Here is a 20625-nt window from a genome sequence, read left to right as displayed (position 1 = left end):
TTCGGGGAAAAGGCGAGCACTTTGTGCAGCTTGAGCAAGTTTTATATACAAAACATGCAACTCTTTGAAGGAAAGTGAATGTTACACCGAGGCACACTATTGTAGTTCCCATCATAGCAATGCCAGCAGAAAGATGAAACTGTAAGTAAATACCATACCAAGCATCCTACGAAAGAATAGACAAGCAAAATTGGAGCCAACACCAATTGTAAGACGGCTCCTTGTTTCCTGTGGCAAGTGGGTCTTGAAAGCTCCTCTCCAGCCTAGTCGCTGCTTTATCGGCATAAACAAGAACCATAGCTGCCAACTGGATGGATTGCGGAGCAATAGGGTCATGAAGGTAGACATGCAGACCACAATGGCTATCCGCTCGCTGACAGGGCTCAAAACAACATATGCGCCCAATGCGAATCCTATAACCATACTCCTCGTTGCCTGCTCCATCGAAATTACAGAGAGGAACATGTAGATTGCACGAAGCAGAGGATGAACGTGTTCTGACCCAGCGTATGTGAGCCAAATGGTGGACAGCGTGGAGCCAACAAATGCAAGAGTGTTTGCCATCACGAACGCCTTGAAGGTATATCTGTGTGACAAAATTGGTGCGCCAGCATGTGGATGTCCATCTGATATGTAGCCACCGGGCAGAGTGAAAACTGCTGCAAATGTGACTGTTGAGACAAGCACAGAACCAACAATCAAATTCTGTGCAATGTTGGTAAATTTCTTTAGCTCGTTTCCAGAAGTTTTCCCAATGCCAAACTCATCAATGAAATGATCAAGGCGACGAGGACTGAGAACAGCTCCAGTCCATGCCAAACAGCGGAGAATGATGACCTGTGGATTCTACCAGAAGAAAATCAACCTTTCAGGAAAGCAAATGATACAAGTTTAATTGAAACAAATTTTAATAGAATGCAGTCTTGGGTGATTAGGTGAAGCTTACCAGTGTATAACTTATGCCTTTGTCAGTTGCCAGTATCGCAAGATCTAAGGCAGTGAGGCCCTGGTTGTTCACTATATTTGGCAGTACACCTTTTGTTGCCATTAGAAGGCTCACTATCATCTGGTCTGCATTCTTGACAGCAAGATGCAGGGGTGTGTTGCCTTCAGAATCCATGACATTCGCCATTCTTACAAGCTCTGCAGTTCCAGAGAAACGCCAAACAACTTTCCATTTCTTATGCTCAATAGCAATATGTAGGAAATTTCTTCCTCTACTGTCGAGCAATTCATCACAATCTGGGCAGAATCTACAGAGCTCGTATATGAGTTGACCATACCCCATTTTAGCAGCAATATGTACAGGAAATAAACCATTTGAATCCGAGCTATATGCTGGAGAAGTGTCATGGCGCAATAAGAGCTTCATTGCGGAAACATTTCCAACAGATGCAACATAGTGAAGAGGAGTACTGCCTGACTCGTCAACTTCTTTCACAAGAGCTGGGTTCCACTGCAGCAATTCCTGTGTCATTTCTGTTATGAAAGAACTTCAGTGAATATAGAAAGTGCATAAATTTTACATAATACGGTTCATAGTACAGAAAAAGTTTAAAACCTAACACTATCACTCTAAAAATCAAAGATATATGCACTCCCCATGGTCTTGAAAAGGAAGGCCCTTGCTCTGGAGTCCTTCTAAACAGCTTTTAGGACCTCATTTATCACTTGAGGGCAAAAGTTTATCTAACATATCTCATCAAAAAGAAGCACAGAAGAATGTCTGACAGTGAACTCAACTGGAAGATGTGCTAGGATGTCAAGTCCAACAAATTCCACCAAAGCACAGTGGGGGCATATTTTCTAACTCTCTAGATGCATATCCAACAAAATTCTATCTCCAACGTCATTTCTCACTCGGCACCATTGATAACATTGAATTTTAACCTAATTAACATTTCATGAGAACAGTTGATGCAGCAATTGATAAGCCAGATAAGATGCTGTGCCCTATGCCAAAGTTGTCACAATTAGAAGATATGTATTATTGCTATGGTTTATTCAATGTCGTAAATGATGATCCTCCTAGTCCATATTTGATTTGACCAAATTTGCAATTACTCACAGGCAAGAACTGAAGCATTTGTGGCAATGTGCAAATTGCCCATCAACTATATGGGGCCGAATATCATGTGACAGGAGACAAATTCAAGAATCTTCCTTGCTTGTAGAGAGATTTTAATAATACTGGACAGGAAATTATTAAAAAAATAATATTGGATAGACCTCTGTAAAAAGGAAGTATAAAATAACTATTAAATGTCATAAATAATATTGGATAGGCACTTATTTATTTTCCTTTTTCCCAAAAGGAAAATAAGTACAGTTATACCCATGCCTCATAATCGAATGTAGATAGTAACTAGAGGAACTTCGAGATTTACGCAATGATTTCTTTTTGGATTTTGAAGCCAAATGGCATAATGATGTCATAACACCTTAATTTAATCCATTGTGAGTAATTTCGACACAACCAGTAGGTAAAAAGTTATATTGCTTTTGTCGTCCTGTCAACTCCTCAGTCCTTGAGCAAATAACGAGAATTAAAAAAAATAATAGAACTGCCCAAAATATACCACTTAGGCATATGTCCGCCCATGCTTGCATATCCTTTTCAACAAGATTTTTTCACAGGTGTCCCTTCTTTATCTTCTACCTCATGATTCACATGCAGGACAGTAGGAGTAATATACAAATATGTCACCCTGGCCATTTGATGACTGCCCAGTGCCCACGCAAAATTCATTATTAACCAGAGGCATTCGTGCCAAAACCTGTTTGATAACCTGTGCTGGTGTGCTGCCAAGACAACCCTAACCAAAATCCCTATCACTAGCTTGATAAAGTGAACGTGAATCATCACATCAAACAGAAAATTCAATCATTCCACTCATACTCCATCCACTAGCTTTACAAAAAGGTGCATCCTTTCTTTGAAACAAAGAAGAAACATCCGAACTGCTAAAATCAATTCAATCCATGAATCCAACCACAGATAGTTCAATAATTCTGTCCAAAGAAGCATTTCCAGATTTTGAGCAAGTTTCCAGCAGTACCTCAATCCCCAATTAACACACTAGCATAGCTAAATCTAACCACCTAGATCTTAAATGCACTCCAAATTGCTCATTAACTCGGCACAAACAGACCAACATAAACTAGTACTACTCAGGAGGAACTCACCTATGCTCGTTAGCACGGCGGCATGCATCACCGTTCGGCCTCCCGGTCCCGTGCTAGAACCTAGTACGGGCACCTCCTCTTCCTCCTCAGCACTTCTATATGTCCTCAAGAGCACGCGCACCATCGCCAGGGACCCGGTCGCCGCCGCCATGAAGAACGGCGACTCCCCGGCGCCGCCGCACAGCCCCACGAGCCCCTGGTCTGCGGCGGCGAGCGCGCGCGCCGCGGCCTCGTGGCCGCCCCGCACGGCGTCGTGCAGCGCCGTCTCCCCGCGCCTGTTCGTGGCCCGGGTGAGGGCGCGCAGGGAGGACGCCGGGGAGGACGCGGTGGAGGAGGCGACAAGGAGCGCGACGACCTTGTGCGCCCCGGCGCGGGCCGCGAGGTGGAGCGGGGTGTCGAGCGCGGCGTTGCGCGCGGCGAGGAGGCGCGGGGCGCGGCGGAGGAGGAGCGACGCGAGGTCGGCGTGCCCGCCCGCGGCCGCCACGTGGAGGAGCGTGTTCCCTCCGGCCGTGCAGGCGGACTCGAGGTCGGGGGCGGCCGGGTCCGCCAGGAGCGCCTTGACGAGCCGCCGCTCGTCGCCGCTGCGCGCGGCGCGGAGCAGCGCGGGGCCCATGGTCGGCGGCGCGGTAGCAGCCAGCGGGCGCGGGGTCGGGCAGGGGGACGCCGTGGTGGTGGGCGTGGACGGCGGCGATGCCTCCGGCGAGGCCATCATGAGGCCATTATGCCACTGATGACTGATGACTTGCTTTATACTTCGAACTTGATGTGAATTGTGAAGCGCAACGCATGGGTCTATTTGTTGTTAGCCCCTCGATTACGTTTATAATCATGTTGAGGGTCAAATTTCGTCATCTGTTTTTTTTTTTCAAAACATAGATGCAATGTACACACTTCATATCCCTATAAATGCACTCGAGATACTAGAACTGCATATCTTAATACTGATGAAATTACCATCAAGTACCATTGAGAAAAACTTACTAATAAATATAAAAACATACAAACACCTATGCCAACTCAAGAACTCATTTCAATTAGAAGAAACTTTTTTTCTCAATATGCTTCTTTTAACTTCTTTTTTATTTGGAACAGAGCAGAGTAGCAGATGGTGATAGGTCGCCAGTTCCGGGCCTATGATCCCCGCCATCCTTTGCCTTTGGATGAAGCCTCATCATTCTGCCCAAGTTTTTTTGGAAGATTAAGCAGGAGGACTGCATTGTGCCCAAGTGATTGCCGATTTAATTTAATATTTAGTGCCAAAGTAAGATTTTTGTTTTGATTTTTCAGATATATTTATGTATCTAGATATAGTAAGCAAAATATATATATATATATATATATATCTAGAAAAAACTATAATAACTTGTAATTTAGAATGCATAGTAGTGGTGGATATTTTTTTTTGAAATAAAATAGTGTTGTGTATTCGACCGTGGTGGGATCAAATTACGAGGTTGTTCGGCTTATCTCGTCTCGGCTTATTTCGATTTGTCTCGGCTTATTTCCTCTCACAAAATACTATTTATTCTATTAACTCTATATTATTCATGCTGTTAGCCGAACAGAGTGTACGTTTTCTAGCAGTACAGAGGGTCCTGGAGGAACATGTCTTTTCCGATTAAAAGAATATAAAGCCGGAGAATGTGCTTTTGGGAAGTGGAGATCGAAGCGACATATACTCCGTGTCCGTAGCATACCACTGTTGCTAGCTAGCAGGACGCTAGATATACGATTCCAACAGTGTTGGACACGCGTTCTGCTCATCCCTAACAGAAATAATATTCAGTTGGAGCCGTGTCCAACTGTAACGAATCGGGTGCTCGTAGCCTAAAAAAAAGTGAATTAGACAAACTAAAAAACCTTAATCTTAAACTCTAACTATTTACACATAAATTAAACTAAGACATACTATATAGATGTGCAACTAGTGTTCTTCTAGTGTAAAAACTCTCATCCCAAAAGAGTTATGCAATTTATAGCCAATCCTATCAATATTCTACTCTATGAAAATAAAAGCACATAAGATTGCAATAAGTAAATGCAGAAGCTTAAAGAAAAGATGAGAGAAATCAAACTCTTTAATACGAGGATTTATCTCGTGGTTCGGTTAGCCACAAAGACACATCTACATCACGTTGTTGAAGTACTCACAAAGAGTATTGCTTCTCGGCCACCAAGTCTCTTCCGTGAATACAATCACGGTCACCTTAGTCTCGGATTCCACTAACGAGCTTCTCCACTAAGGATGGGGGTCTCCATGTCTCTCGCACAAAGAGTGTCGTCGCCGCTCCACACCAAACCGGAGGGTCGATGACGTTGCCGGCGAGCCACCAAGACTTCAAGGATGCCGGCACACCGAGTACAAGCTTGAGCAGCTCTCAAGCACAGCACACAAGGTACACAATCTTACTCTCACACTCAAATTTAAGCTATACTAACACTCTCACTTACAAGGATGTGCTAAACCTAAGGATTTGATCACCAAGCATTTGGATTGGCTTGGAGGTGTTCTTGAATATGTGTGGGACTTCTCTGAACTCCAGTAAGATCCAAATAACCAGGGAAGCCCATATATATAGCCTTCCAACTTGAACTAGCCGTTGGGAGCCGTTACCGTTTTTTCTGCGTAGGCGTCGGATAATCCGACGGTGCTCTGAGAAGGGCGTCGGATCATCCGACCCCACTGTCATCTTCACGGTAGCCGTTGAGTTTCAAGCCACTTGCTGACGTCATTTGTCCGACACATTAGTCCGACGCTATTTGAATAACACGTCGGATCATCCGGTGTTGAAGGCTTGATTTGAATTCCAAGACAATGTCTCTGATCATTGATCCGACCATTACTCCGACGCTCCTAATCCCTCACGTCGGATCATCCGACCTTTAAGGAAATTCTGAAGCCTGCCAAACAAGCGCTCTGAAGGATGACCCGACCATTAGTCCGACAGTGCTTTTCTTGCGTCGGATCATCTGACTTCATTGGTCGTATAGTCCGACCATGGGGGTGTCGGATTATCCAAGCTCGCTCTGTTTTTCCTGTTTTCTTATTGCACTTGTCCAACTTGTCGCAGCGGTCATTTGGACACCTCGTCTCTGCTTTTTCACTGTGACTTGATATCTTTACGGTGGGTTGGACACCTCGTCTCGACGGTGTGTTGGACGTCTCGTCTCGACGGTGCATTGGACGTCTCAACGGTGCATTGGACATCTCGGATATTGCTTGGACTCTATCCAAGGGATCTAAAGAATCCTACAGATACGATCTTGCAAACTCGTTAGTCCCATTGATTGCGTTGTCACTCGATCACTAAAATCACTCGAAATGGTCTAAATGAGTCCATATTCGTTACACCAACAGTCATCAGCGATAATAGATATACGATTCCTCGTCACGATAGCACAAACAGAGAGAGCCCATGCATATATACAGGACACTTGTTTTTGGACCAGTGTACAATACACGTGGAGGTGGAGGTGGAATCGCATTTCGGGTCCACAAGAACAAGAACACGGCCGCTGGGAGCCCGGATCGCGGACGGACAGCGACGCACGGCCATACTTTAAGCTCGGATACAGCGGGACGCCACGTTGTTTTGTTCTCCGCACGCGCGCGGTAACCACCCGTCTCCACTCCACCTGGGCCTGGCGGCGACGGGGCGAGGGTGGTGGAGGCCGTGGGTGGTGGGGCACGCGGCGACGCCGCAAAAGGGACGGCTGTCGTGCGTGCTTTTCCGGTCCTCGATGGCCATGATGCCGGCCGGCCGCGGCACCCGGATCGACCGGGGAGAGACGGTACGAGTGCACGAGCCCCCCCCCCCCCCCCCCCCCCGGCGCACGTTTACAGCGGGTTCCAGCGGACGCAGCTCCCGTAGCGTGAAACAGCAGTAGCCTGTCGCCAAAGCGCCGTGCCGGCATTACCACGTGCCAGCCGCCCGCCCAGCCGTTGGCGACGTCGGTTTCGCACCAGGCACCACCAAGCTTGTTGGCGTCGGTTCGTGCTGCCTGCCTGCATCTGGCCCCAACCGCGCAGGCGAGCCGAGCCGGCCGCAAACTAACACCTGTTCTGGAGGTTGATGCTGAAATGTTGTGAGACGAAATTATTGTTGGCTGGCTGGTGCTGGAGGCTGATGCTGAAATATTGGGAAACGAAATTATTGCTGACGGGTGCTGGAACAGAACAGCAGAACAGGGTGTAAGAAAAACTAAAAGCACGCCGCTGACAACGAATTCTACTTGTGGTGTCTTGAATCCGCCCTACAGAAAGGTGCGCGTGAGGTTTTCGACCTTGTCTCCTCCCGACTTGTGAGTTGTGACGCCCCCTGTGGCTCGTGCCCCGTCTGAAACATCAGTGTCCGGACGGGCGATGCTTTGTCTGCTTCCGCTAACAAAGAGAGTTGGCAGTAGCGCCTACTTAAGGTGTTAGGCTAAGACGCTCTTAGTGTGGCCCACGAATAAAATTCTGCCGGCTGGGCTCGGCCCATCATACAACGCAAAGTTGGGTCACAAAAACCAATGTAATATTTCCTCTCTTTTTTTGTGCTTACATAGTTACATACGTGGTGATTAACACCCGCCACCAAGCTAGACACTTCCGTTCACCGCCAACAAGGACCAAAATTCATTAAAATGCCATCTGAAATCTATCTATCTATCTACATACACGATCGCTGCACCAAAAGAGGGGAGCCCAACGTGGTCACGTTGCGGGCTGTTCCCAATCGTCGGATCGGCCAGACATCGTACGGTGATTTTGCAAAATAATTTTAACCTTTAGCCAAATCAACTTGCACTTCTGTTTCCTTTCTTTCCACAAAAAAATCCACAACTTTTTTTAAAATCAACCTGCAGTCCAACCACAACGCATCAAAATCAAAAGTTGTTCAACATAAAGTTGATTAAAGAAATGGAAACTATAATTTTATTGTAGAGAAAATTTTAAAATTCAAAACACTTTCGCAATTAATTTGTACAAATGTTTACATATGATCCGTCTACCCACAATTTGGATACCAAAATATCTTCAAATTAAAAAAATACTCAATACAAAAGTTGCTCAAAATTTTAAAAAATAAAGCTTCTCTACCCAACAATATTGTAAATTCAAAGCGTTTTATTTATTCAATATACGATCCTATTTTGCTAAAAATATAATATCATACAACCGTTCTTCTATAACTTCTCATGCTATCTCCACAATAACGCGATACATTTTAATATAACCACTACTTTATTGAAAAATATCATCTATTGATTGCCACATGATTACAAGTTCAAATCTCATCATTTCACAAATATATTACGCTTTCCGCCTAACTGTGGTCTGCCCTGCCTAATAAATAATTTCCCCCCTTCTTTCACCATAATAAATATAGCAAAAAAAAATTATACCCATTTCAATACCTAAAATAATAAACTACTTAAATGATAGCGTCACGATAATAAAAAATTCAAAATATACTGTAATTGTTATATGCGCGATCTAAAGTCCGCATGAACTAAACATCTATAATGCGAAATACAAGCCCCGCGCGGACCTTTCTAGTAGGAGACGAAACACATTTTCACAGGACAAGGAATTTTGCATACGCACTTGCATAGTTGCATTGTGTGGTGGTCTCCAGCTTTGGCCACAAGATTCGTATCAGAACTTCAGAAGCTTGGCGCGCGCACGGCCTGCCCGTCACAACGGGTTGACGTTCCCGCGCCAATCCCGGCGGCGTCCAAATGCGGCCATCTGACTGGCAGACTGGGTCTCCCGTCTTCCTCAAGCAGACAACGCAACCCAACCGCAGGCGGTGGCAACCATCAGCGGGAGCAGCGCACGAGCTCGAGAACCTCACCTCCTCAAATTTAGCAAGCTCGCACAAACACCTGCATGCCTAATTATACCTTGTTGCGCCTCCTCCTCCGTTGGAACGCATTTGCTTCCCACCACGCCTGGCCCAGGCCTCCCCCGGCCCGTCGATCGAGCGAGCGAGGGATCGGAGCCGCCTAGCTTCTCGCCTCCGACGGTCCGATCCGTCATCATTTGCTTGCTGCCATCGCCGATCGTCGAGTTGAGCAGGCCATGGCGGCGCCGAAGCCGCTCCGGCGGCGGTGGGAGCTCCTGGCGGTGACGCTGCTCGCCGTGGTCGCCGCCGCCGCGGCGCAGGACTACGGCGGCGACGAGGAGGACGAGAAGAAGAAGCCGCAGTACAAGGCGCAGGAGTCGTGCAACGGCGTGTTCCTGTCCTACACGTTCATGGAACGCACCAAGGAGTACCCGCACCTGAAGAACGCGACGGCGCAGCCGTACGCGTTCAAGGCGACGGCGACGGTGCTCAACACCATGACCGAGGACCTCAAGGCGTGGCAGCTGTTCGTGGGGTTCCAGCACAAGGAGATCCTCGTGTCCGTCGGCGGCGCCGTGCTCCTCGACGGCTCCGACTTCCCCGCCAACGCCTCCGGCGGCGTCACCTTCGCGGGGTACCCGATGGCCGACCTCCTCAACTCCATCGAGACCGCCGGCGAGACGTCGCTGATCGAGAGCAAGATCGAGATCACCGGCACCCAGTTCGGCGTCAAGGACCCCGGCACGCCCATGCCCAAGACCATCAAGCTCACCAACCCGGCCGGCTTCCGGTGCCCGGCGCCCAGCCGCAAGGGCAGCGTCATGTACGCGTGCTGCGTCAAGGACCGCAAGTTCAAGGCCAAGAAGGCCAACAGCACGCGGTACCAGGCCCGGCAGAAGGGCGACCTGACCTTCGCCTACGACGTGCTGCAGGCCACCACCAACAACTACCAGGTGCAGGTGACCATCGACAACTGGAGCCCCATCAGCCGGCTGGACAACTGGAACCTCACCTGGGAGTGGAAGCGCGGCGAGTTCATCTACAGCATGAAGGGCGCCTACACGCTGCTCAAGGAGGGCCCCGCCTGCATCTACAGCCCCGCCGCCGGCTACTACAAGGACCTCGACTTCACCCCCGTCCAAAACTGCGAGAAGCGCCCCGTCATCGTGGACCTGCCGCCGGAGCGGGAGAAGGACGCCGCCGTCGGGAACGTGCCCTACTGCTGCAAGAACGGCACCCTGCTGCCGCCGACCATGGACCCGTCCAAGTCGCGCGCCATGTTTCAGATGCAGGTGTTCAAGATGCCGCCGGACCTGAACCGCACGGCGCTGTACCCGCCGCAGAGCTGGAAGATCTCCGGCAAGCTGAACCCGCAGTACACGTGCGGGCAGCCCATCCGGGTGAGCCCCCAGGAGTTCCCGGACCCGACGGGGCTCCTGTCCTCCACCCCCGCCGTGGCGTCGTGGCAGGTGGCCTGCAACATCACCCGCCCCAAGAAGCGCGCCTCCAAGTGCTGCGTCTCCTTCTCCGCCTTCTACAACGACTCGGTGGTGCCCTGCAACACCTGCGCCTGCGGCTGCGGCGGCGACACGGCGACGTGCGACCCGGACGCGCGCGCCATGCTGCTGCCGCCCGAGGCGCTGCTCGTCCCCTTCGAGAACCGGACGGCCAAGGCCCGGGCCTGGGCCAGGATCAAGCACTGGCGCGTGCCCAACCCCATGCCCTGCGCCGACACCTGCGGCCTCAGCATCAACTGGCACGTCATCAACAACTACAAGTCCGGCTGGTCCGCGCGCATGACCATCTTCAACTGGCAGGACTACACGTTCAAGGACTGGTTCGCCGCCGTCACCATGGGCGACCACTACAGCGGCTACGAGAACGTCTACTCCTTCAACGGCACCAGGATGGACGCCCCCTTCAACAACACCATCTTCATGCAGGGCCTCCCGGGGCTCACCTACCTGGAGCCCATCACCGACGGCAAGTCGGCGGCGGACCCCAGGGTGCCCGGGAAGCAGCAGTCCGTCATCTCCTTCAAGAGGAAGGACGCGCCCAACATCAACATCGGCAAGGGGGAAGGCTTCCCCAAGAGGGTCTACTTCGACGGCGAGGAGTGCGCGCTCCCCGACAGGATACCCAAAGCGGCCAGCGCGCACCGCCGGGCTGGGGCGCCGAGCCTCGGGCAGCTGGCCATGGCGGCGGCGCTGGTGATGGCCGTGGCGCTTCTGGATTCCGTACGCCTATGATGAGCGGGCCGGGCCGGAATTATTTGTCGAGAAATTGATGTCTTACAGTGCTGCATTTTCTGAACATTCCAATTGGAGGGCCGGCCGGGTCCGTTTTCACTTCGTCAGTTCAGAGATGAATGGAGGAGCTGCTGCACTTTACACAGGAGTACACAAGCACACTGCAAGTTAAAACACAGGTGAAGCTCGGGTGGGAGGCTGGAGAAGATGAGCGTGCAGGTTTGGATTGGATGCAAGAAATTGTTGCATCATTATCAGGGTCATATGGAATGCTGATGTGTAAGGGGAGGAGGGCATGTAACATTTCAAGGTTGTGGTATTCGTTGAATGTTTATGCCCACTGGGTTTCCATTTTTTATTTAAGTTTTCCTTTGGTGTACACAAGCTTATAAATTCTTAAGTATATTGTTAAGAATTAGCTAGTTCACATTATGCAACAAACATAACCATTTCCGCCGGCAGATGGCGCTCTCCGCCGTGAAACGTGCCCCCGTGTAAAGTACAAGACGAGGGGAAGGCGCCTCCGGCGGTGGGCAGGAATAGGTGTGCGCAGGGACGGATCCAGCGCCGGGTCTAGGGGGCTCCAGACCCCTCTAGATCCGAAAAAACAATGGAGCCCCTTCTCCATTTTTTGAGAAAAAAGGAGAAAGAAGAGGAGTAAGAAGAAAGAAAAGGTGATAAAGTAGAAATCAGCCCCTCCTTTAATCATTCTTGGATCCGCCACTGGGTGTGCGCCCACGCCGGCGCCACGACCGATGACGACGTCCCTGTCGCAACCCCAGCATTATTTTTTGACGGAACAATTTATTTCTTAAGAAAAGCAGAATGTATAGCAAAATCTAGTTAAATTTAGTGATGCCTTGGTACCTTCAATTAATAACCGGTAAAATACTTTCATCACGAGACATGTGCTACATGTGAGAGATGCGGAGGCTCGAGCAACTAACATGCAGTGCTGACCTCATTTTCAGATGTCGTCGTACATGTCAAAAGAAAAGGTTGAGTAATGTTGCTCACATTCGTAATGGTATTAAACCAGTTCTTGAGTAGGATACTTCATACTTGGACACTTGGTGCATTTCTGTGAAAGTCAACTGTCAACTTGCCAGGTGTCATGAGTGCCTACAGCCTACCTTAGGGCAGCCGCAAAGGTTATCGACACTTACTCTCTATAATATCTACGTGTACCTGCCAACTCAATCATAAACGGCGAGTCGGCGACCCATCCAACAAACTATCTTCAGCACACTATCCAATATACTGTGGGTCCCTATGTCAGATTCGTCTTCCCCGACCCATCCCAAGAGCATCTATCCATCCATCTCCTCTCTGTACCTCCCCATTCGCATGTTGCAGGCACAGCACCTCCGCCACCGCGTCGGACGCGCTCCTCCTCTCTCTCGTGACGAGCCCATGCACGCGCTCCGGCGACTGCATGCTCCGGTGGCCGCGCTCTCGTCCACGCGCCATGGTGGGCGCAAGCTCCGGCGGCCAAGCCTCTCTTCGCACTCTCCTACGGCCTTGAGCTTCAACAGCCGAGCCCATGCTCCACAAGCTCCGGCATCCCGACGCCCATCCGTGAGGTCCGGCTTCCTTGCGTTGTCGTCCGAGAGCTTCGGCGACGCACGCTCCTCCGTGCGCACCATCATGACCGTTGTCTGCGAACTCTGGCCGCGGAGGCACGCCGCGCGCGCAGGATCGGCAGCTGCGCTCCATCTCCACATCGTCCGGCTACAGATTGAGTGGTGTCTCATGCTCTCAGCTCTTCCGTTTCTTATTTTGTTCCTGCTGCGTGCTAGAGCGAACAGAGAGAAAATGGTGGGAGAAGGCAGATGGGCGCAGGACCGGGCACATGGTGTGGGGCCCGCTCAGCATGGGAAAACGTGTATCGGCTCTCGCCAGGCGCAGCGGCAGCCGTTTACGCTCTGTTCGGATGCACTTATCTTTTTTGGCTGGTTCGCCAGCCGTGTATCGGATACAGTGTTCGCTCCCACACGTAGACGAGCCATACAACGCGTATTGCTACAGTATCAGCCGCTACAGTATCAGCCGCTACAGTACATATCCTCTCACGGAAATCAGCCGCTACAGTAATAAGCCGTGTCAAAACTACCAGCCACGTCAAACCTGTTCCTCTCCCCTCCACGTGAGACAAAAGCTGACGTGGAAGTCTCGTAGAGAGTGCCTATCGGCCCGTAGCGGCCGCCCTTACAGTTGCACAGGTTTAGGGTGTGCTCTGATTATTTTGCTAAAAAAATTTGAAAGAGAATTATGCTAATTTGGAGTATTAAATAAAATTTTTTACAAAATTTTTTGCACAGATGGGTTGTAAATCGCGAGACGAATCTAATGTGCCTAATTAATCCATAATTAGCAGATAGTTATCGTAGCATCACTGTTGCAAAATCATGGATTAAGTAGGCTCATTATATTCTTCTCGCGATTTACTTACAACCCATCCGTGCAAAAAATTTTATAAATAGATTTTATTTAATACTCTATGCATGTGTCCAAATATTTAATGTGATGTTTTTAGGTGTAAAATTTTAGGATACCCTTAGTGTCTAGTTTTAGTTCCGAGATGCAGTTATAACAATGCTCGTGCAAATCTCAAAAAAAAAAACAATGCTCGTGCACATCTGGTTTACCTGAAAATTTGTTATTAGATTGCACCTCGAAAATGTTCGAAACTTGAAAATGAAATGATTGTGCCAGAGCAGTTCTTAAGCGGACGAAGGCTGAACAAGGATAACATGGTCTTTTTCGTAGGTGCATGTTTGATTGTCTTACAAAATTATCAGTGACCCCTTTGCATAACAAGGAGATTAGTACATAGCAAAGAGTAAGGCGGGACATCATTTTTTATTTAGCAAAGCAGGCGACAGACCAAGGCCTTAAGAAATGAAATTAACAGAGGAAATGGTTCTCCAATAGATAGATTACACGAAAATTACTGTAGTCATACGCGCGGAAGTCACTGCTATTGCAGAGGATTCTCGACCGTGGCACATCTGCAATCTTTTTTGTTTTTTTTAACTTTTTTTTTTGTGCCAGTGCGTGTTGTAAACCATTTTCCTTAATATGATACGCAACTTTCATGTGTATTTCGAGGGAAAGAAAAATGCGCTGTAACAACTCATAATATGGGCAGAACTTTCTTGAAACAGAGTTCAGCAGAAAGGTGTTGCTCATTTCAACTTGTATTGAAATAATTATGTAGGCAAGGCATGCTACCTTCTGTCTGTACAAACAACAAAATTCTGGAGTACAAAGAACGTTACATACATACATACAGCCGGTTGCACTCATCCTGTACTCAACCCACTAGCCCGGTAACATCAGGGTCGGTGTATACAAGGACATGTTCAGATGATTACCACCTGTGTCCTGTGAACCTTCACTCAAAATTGTGTGTGGAAAAGGTCGTGTATTTTCAAATGGTAAGAATAACCCATTGGGGAGGTATGTTCTATGGCGCCTTCAAGGTTTCTTTGCTTGTACCTGTCAAATGAACAAGAATAACGTACTCAGTCGGTTATGCTAGAAAATTATTGGACATCGTATGTTATCACTTTGTTACGACCTTCTCATTCTGAAATAGACATGCTTTGGGAAAATAAGTTTAGCCAACTTTTAAACTGACTGACTTGACTGCTAACATGACAGCCTTACCTTTTTCAAGTATTTCTTGTGAAGTTTCAATGCTCCGGCGCAAGCCTTCTTAGCATCTAAGTTCCCATTTACATCATTCAATATCTGAAAGGAAACAAAAGTACGAGTTACATTGTGGATGCAAAACAAAGGCATAGATTGAAGTTGTCATTTGCCAACTCCAGATGGAAAGAATGATGAAATTTTGGAAGGAAAGGTGCCTCTTACCCTGATAAGATCATCCAGTCCTCTAGCTTCTTGTAACAGTTTTTCCCTCTTTTCTTTAAGAACACTTGCAACCATGAAAACTGAAATTGGTACCGGACCATCTTCACCATCCTCGGATCCATTCTTTGTATTTTCCTTATCCTTATCCCACTTGCCAAAATGACGCAGCCCTCTAAGTTTGGATTTAGAAACTTTATTTTTGTGTACTGCACCTTGTTCTTCACACGCGGCGAAGAATATGTCAGGGTCGTATTCCAGAGCCCACATCATCTGTTGACATGTTTGAGAGAGAGAACATGAGTTAAAATTAACATAGACTCATTTGTATGCTTATAATATATAGGTCTCTGTGTCACTGCATGCTTATCTTTAAGAAAAGAATATTAACTATCGGTAACAAACAGGAGCTGTGCTTACAACCCATAAGATATCACGAGAATGTTATGTTCGTGCAACAATGCAAGCGTACACAAAACACACAACCATGCAAACAAATGAAGGCATGGCATTGCGTTCATTGGTTTGATGACTATATATAATATGTAGAGAAGAATGGAATGCTTATTCGAAGTACTTTCCAGTTTCCACAAAGGGGTAGGTATGACTTATAATCATGTCGATCAAATTGGGAAGAACCATAAGACATAATCAATGATCTGATGCGGCATATGTTCATAATATTGTATTGCTATGGTAGCTTCATACCTCCCACAGGTATAAGGAGTCTCCAAATGATACTTCACGCCGAAATAGCACCATGAACATACGGAACGCAAAAAGGTAGTCACCTCCACCGAGAGTTTCTGAGTTCAGGACTCAAAACTGTTAAAAACTGTTGGCCAACCTGGATTAAAGAAGATGGACTTTTGAAAAAATCATTGCTACCCAATTTTTTGTTTTTACCTAGATGGTCATGTAGCTTCGGGTCAAGAACCTGAATAATAGACGCAAGGTGTTGAAGTTGGTTGGCTACTCCCACAGATTGATCTGTGCATTTGAAATTTCCTCGCTTTAAATTTCAAACATCAGAGTAATTAGAATGATGTTAAAGATGAAAGAAAAGTTTCACAAGAATATTTACAAGAAGAAAGACATACCAATCTACGCATCAATTTCTCAAAGCACCAAAATGCATCTGCTTCGTCATTGAGTAGCACTATCATTGGTGAGCACAAATCACTCATTCCTGTTTGAGGTATAAACATTAATACACCTGTAACCTTATTTGGCGTCTAAATGAGTTTCTCTGCATGTCAGATGTAGCTAACCTTGACAGTAACCGACATCCTTGTCAATCCATGCATACACAGCTAGAATATCCCATAATTTGGAAAGGTTCTCTTTGTTCTCATAGAATACCATGGTGCGATCAGTGCGTAGCACATCAAGCCCTATATTGATTTTCAAAGGTCAACAAAAATAGGGAGAAAGAAGTCCAAGGAAGTAAAGAAAAAGAAAGAAAGGTTAAAGCATACCGATTTGATGTAATGTCAACTTCCACTCGATAATTTGCTTATCTGTAATGCGCTCTGCAGTTTCATCTATTTCAATTCCATTATTTCTGCTGGTAGCTGGAGCACCTTCTGAATTGTCCTTGTCGGCAGTAGCCTCAAGTAAAACCAGTGGATCCTTAATAGGTCTGCCATCCTCAGTGATAAGTGGTGATGTGATAATTTTACCGCTACCAACATGAGAATCCATCTCTCGACAGTCTTCCTTCCATCTGGCATACTGTAACCTGTGTGATTTGTAAGGGAAAATTTCATGAACATCATGTTTTATTGATGGTTCTCTATTCCTAAAAATAAAAAAATGTAAGAAAAAATATTATGGAGGTATCGAGGAAAGGGAACTGATGAAGAACAATTACTAAGTAAAAACTGAAGCTTGCCATCCCAAAAGGGGTAAGAAAACTTGAATACTACTGATGATACTAAAAATTATTTCTTTGCATATACCATAGGGATCACATTAACTTTACATGGGAAGGAATAATGAAAATGATGGTCAAATGTGGAATAATTATTTGGAAAAGGCAACTGTTTAATTGGTGATGCAGACGCTCTCGCGGACTGCTGGCTAGTGGAGTTCGCTCCCAGCCAGGAGACCCGGGTTCGAGCCCTGCTCCCTTCTAAGTGAAATGCGGGGAGGCGGTCTGCCTCTTCCCGTCTCGTTTAATTGGTGATCGATAGGCATTACTGTCACTCTTTAACTTTAATGTGGCAAATACGTACAAATTTCTTAAGGAGAACAAAAGAAAAAAAGGCCTATCAAACAAGAAATGACCCATATGTTCTTCTAAGGAAGTAGGGCTTTGCTACGGTACACCGAAGTGACTGTGGACCGTTGATCTAATGTCATATTACCTCCTAAGAAGTAATAATTTAAATATTTATTTTAGATATTTTAAATCAGAAAATAAAGAATTAGATCTAACATGCATGCATGATTAGTTTTTCTCCCACCGCGTGATGCGCTGGCCATGGGAATTAGATGGAGACATGCGTGTAATATTTTTTTATCCTCTCCAGGTACGTCACACAACCACGAGCAGATTGCATGCACCGTTTGATTTTTTTTTTTTTTTTGCCAATCTCGTCATGGGACATCTGGGAGTGTAACAATTTGTTTTCTATATGTTTGATCTTTTGTTTGTTATTAGGAACATTTTTTTGTTCAAGGGGCTCTAGTGTACCATTTGGCAATTCTTTCAGTTGCTTTTCATTGCAAAATGCTAGTAATAGGCTGCACCTACAGCAGTTTACTAGCCAGGTAACAACAGTTGGCCAAGGCCTGTTTTATACGTGCTAGTGTCCGCCTCCAAGATGCATAGGAGCATTTCAAAAATGCAACAAAGTCATAACTCTGAATAAATAGCTATTCTGCTGTTACCTATCACCACAATGGATCTAATTGATTGGAATTGAGAAACAAGTGAATATGCATAATGATAACATCGAAAACACATATCTAGTTGTACGCTTTTTTAGAAAAAAAACTGTAACACGAATGTGCAGTAGATCCAACAACTTTGGAGGAGGAAGAGGAGGCGCTCACGCCACTCGCCAGACACCTGCATGGCCGCATGCATGATGAACTGAATTGCCGTAAATTTATTTCAATTAATTAGTTTCTCTTTCAAAATTCAAGGATCCAGATTTATCTAACCTCTTACCTCTTAAGAGGTAAAAGGTGTACCGTAGCAAACCACAAGGAAGTAAATACCTGCGTATTTGCCTGATCTCTTCCCTCTCATCGAAGGTACTTCTGGGATCGAAACAGCCAAGTAAGAATTCCCAAACCTCCCCCCTGACTGTTGGATGCACACCCTAAAAGAAGATAGATCATATTGATTGGTATAAACGTTACTGAAAGAACGTAATTCGACATCTGTAGGATAAGGAGCATATATGAAACTGAGAAACAAGAAGTCCAAAAATAAGAAATCTTACTCCTCTTTGTATCCGGCTTAGGACTGAGGCAATATCCAGACAGCCATCAGGACTAAATGCAGCATGCCATTTCCGAGCACTTAATGTTTTGCCAGCCTGAAATGAAGTAGAAAATCAAGAGCCTGCCATCGAATTGCTCAGAACAAGAAAGGACCGTGCTTTGTAGACAAAAATCAAAAGTGACATTAAGCATCAACAGTTCTGCTGGCATTCTAAAAGGCCACCTTTTCTCCAAGTAAAAAATGCAATGAATATTTCAAGCAGCTAAGGTATAGGAATAGGAGCAAGTAAGCGTGCACCAAGTCTCTGTCTTTGATTTTACCTAAAGCTAACTATTTCATAAACTGAGCAACTGGACTTCTGCAGCAAAAAAATTGGCTACAAAAAAAAATGGCAGAACTGAATGTATTGCATGAGCTAATTTGTTAGGTGCTAACGAAGCTTCGAAAGGAAATGAGATTGTATTAAGACAAAGATGAAGCTTGATGGTGATAACATTGCAAACCAATATAAACAAGCAGTATTGCCGATCCTAAGTCTAATGTTGTGTGGTCACGAAACAATAATTAATTTAACTTATTAACAGATTGATAACAAAAGAAAAGACGGATGAAGGGGGACAAAAACCAGACCTTGATCTTGAACTTGCTCTTGGGCACATCGTCCGTGCAATCCGACCGGACCTCGTAGTAGGAATCCGCGGGCGTGCCGCTGCTGAGCCCCCATTTCATCATCTTCGAGCTCAATCAACGGCAGCACGCCACAAGGCGAAGAGGTCAAATCCAACGAAGACGCTTGGAATGACAGTGCCACCTTTGCGGTTCAGGAAGGACCCCCCAACAACCGATTGGCCTTCCAAGGTTGACCCCAAGAAACGGCCGAAGCAACCCGAACCAAGCGGAATGGCGCGCGACGGAGCGGAGCCGGAGCCGATCCCCCCTCGAACCAGCCTTCCTTCCTGCCCGCCTCCTGGGAGTGGAGACCGCAGGAGGAGGAGGGGAGGTTAAGGGGGGACGGGTTCGGCGGGAGCCGGGGAGGCCGGGTGGGGTTAAATTAGGAGGAGGAGGTCGGGAGCGACGGGGGGGAGGGAGGGGTGGGAGGAGGAGGACGACCGGTTCCAAGCTGCCGCCAGGGGCCGCCAGCTCGCCGGCTTCCCCGGGCATTCTTTGCCCCCCTTCTTGGATGGTCGGGAATGGACAGCTACACGCCTTGACGCCAACGCCAGATTTCGTCGGTAGGTACGGCAGTTAGGGCCGTTAAGTGCTTTAACTAACGGGTCAGTCTTTGCTTTTTAGCTTGAATGGCCTGTGGTGCTTTGCTGGATTTGTGGCTGCGTTTGGAACGGAGGATGGGAGCAACAGTGAGATGGGGAGGCGAGGAAGACCAGTGACATGGTCGACCACGGGTGGGGAGGCGGCGGCGCAACAGCAAGTGCCGGAGGTTCCGCAGCAGCAAGCGCCACACGACCGTGCCTAACCCTAACGCTGCTGCTGGCGGCTGGGGATGCCTGCGGTATGCCAAAAAGGCAACTGAGGGGAGTCGTGAGATGCAATGGGAGGAGGGAAACAGAGAGAGGCTCGCCGGAGGCCGATGGGACGGCGGCGGCCGAGATGAGGGATGTCGTTGGGATAGTCGTCGGGGGACAAGTCAACGAGAGAAAAGAGAACGGGTGGGGCGCCGCTAATTTATGGTCGATCGTATGGATGGTTCTCAACAAGTCAACAGTCGATCTTCAGACCAGATATTTTTTTCTATTTTTAGTAAACTTTTGTCATTTTTTGATAAAAAATGTTTAAAAAAATTAAGACAAAAATTAGAGAGAGAGAAAAAATTTAAAGAAAAAAGAAAAAATTCGAAAAGATAGAAACAAATTTCAAGAAATTTTTGGAGAGGTAGAAAAAATACAAGAAAAATTGAAAAAAAGTTTTATAAAATAAACAGAAAACAATTCAAGGAAAAAATTTACATAAAAAAACTCAGGTACAAATTTTTTGAATAAAAAAATAAATTAAAAAAAAGAAAAAGAAA

At 46.8% G+C, this 20625-nt stretch overlaps 3 protein-coding genes across 4 annotated transcripts; 1 reads left to right on the top strand and 2 right to left on the bottom strand.

Annotated features, from left to right (window-relative positions):
* LOC120661547 (protein ACCELERATED CELL DEATH 6-like) lies at nt 1-3896 on the bottom strand. 2 transcript variants are annotated; one of them, XM_039940441.1, is made up of 3 exons: nt 3187-3896; nt 947-1479; nt 1-846 (listed from the first exon to the last, which is right to left on the bottom strand). In XM_039940441.1, the coding sequence occupies exons 1-3, from the start codon at nt 3893-3895 to the stop codon at nt 112-114; spliced, it is 1977 nt and encodes a 658-aa protein (XP_039796375.1). In that variant the 5' UTR covers nt 3896; the 3' UTR covers nt 1-111. The 2 variants fall into 2 exon arrangements, with proteins under 2 accessions (XP_039796375.1, XP_039796377.1); XM_039940443.1 differs by having other exon boundaries at nt 1-837.
* A 5357-nt stretch (nt 3897-9253) lies between these two features.
* LOC120658950 (COBRA-like protein 10) lies at nt 9254-11438 on the top strand. The gene has a single exon (XM_039937057.1). The coding sequence runs from the start codon at nt 9254-9256 to the stop codon at nt 11264-11266; it is 2013 nt and encodes a 670-aa protein (XP_039792991.1). The 3' UTR covers nt 11267-11438.
* Nucleotides 11439-14435: 2997 nt separating this feature from the next.
* LOC120661546 (rab GTPase-activating protein 22-like) lies at nt 14436-20161 on the bottom strand. Its single transcript, XM_039940440.1, has 11 exons — nt 19230-20161; nt 18598-18693; nt 18371-18474; nt 16621-16883; nt 16414-16536; nt 16243-16331; nt 16049-16154; nt 15851-15948; nt 15146-15415; nt 14939-15022; nt 14436-14767 (listed from the first exon to the last, which is right to left on the bottom strand). Exons 1-11 carry the CDS (start codon nt 19329-19331, stop codon nt 14747-14749), a joined length of 1356 nt encoding a protein of 451 aa, XP_039796374.1. The 5' UTR covers nt 19332-20161; the 3' UTR covers nt 14436-14746.
* Nucleotides 20162-20625: the final 464 nt, after the last annotated feature.

Source organism: Panicum virgatum, chromosome 2N (assembly GCF_016808335.1).
Source record: "Panicum virgatum strain AP13 chromosome 2N, P.virgatum_v5, whole genome shotgun sequence".
In the NCBI taxonomy this organism is placed as follows: domain Eukaryota; kingdom Viridiplantae; phylum Streptophyta; class Magnoliopsida; order Poales; family Poaceae; genus Panicum; species Panicum virgatum.
This window is presented reverse-complemented; position numbering and strand designations above follow the sequence as displayed.

Bases quoted from the DNA above. Each gene is read 5' to 3' on its own strand.
- LOC120661547 (XM_039940441.1), bottom strand. From the start codon at position 3,895: ATGGCCTCGCCGGAGGCATCGCCGCCGTCCACGCCCACCACCACGGCG. The intron at 1,480-3,186 runs GTGAGTTCCTCC...CTTTCATAACAG, and splicing joins CGCCGTGCTAACGAGCATAG to AAATGACACAGGAATTGCTG. The intron at 847-946 runs GTAAGCTTCACC...TTCTTCTGGTAG, and splicing joins AAGGCATAAGTTATACACTG to AATCCACAGGTCATCATTCT.
- LOC120658950 (XM_039937057.1), top strand. From the start codon at position 9,254: ATGGCGGCGCCGAAGCCGCTCCGGCGGCGGTGGGAGCTCCTGGCGGTG.
- LOC120661546 (XM_039940440.1), bottom strand. From the start codon at position 19,331: ATGATGAAATGGGGGCTCAGCAGCGGCACGCCCGCGGATTCCTACTAC. The intron at 16,884-18,370 runs GTATTTACTTCC...CAAATCACACAG, and splicing joins GAGATCAGGCAAATACGCAG to GTTACAGTATGCCAGATGGA. The intron at 16,537-16,620 runs GTATGCTTTAAC...AAATCAATATAG, and splicing joins GTTGACATTACATCAAATCG to GGCTTGATGTGCTACGCACT.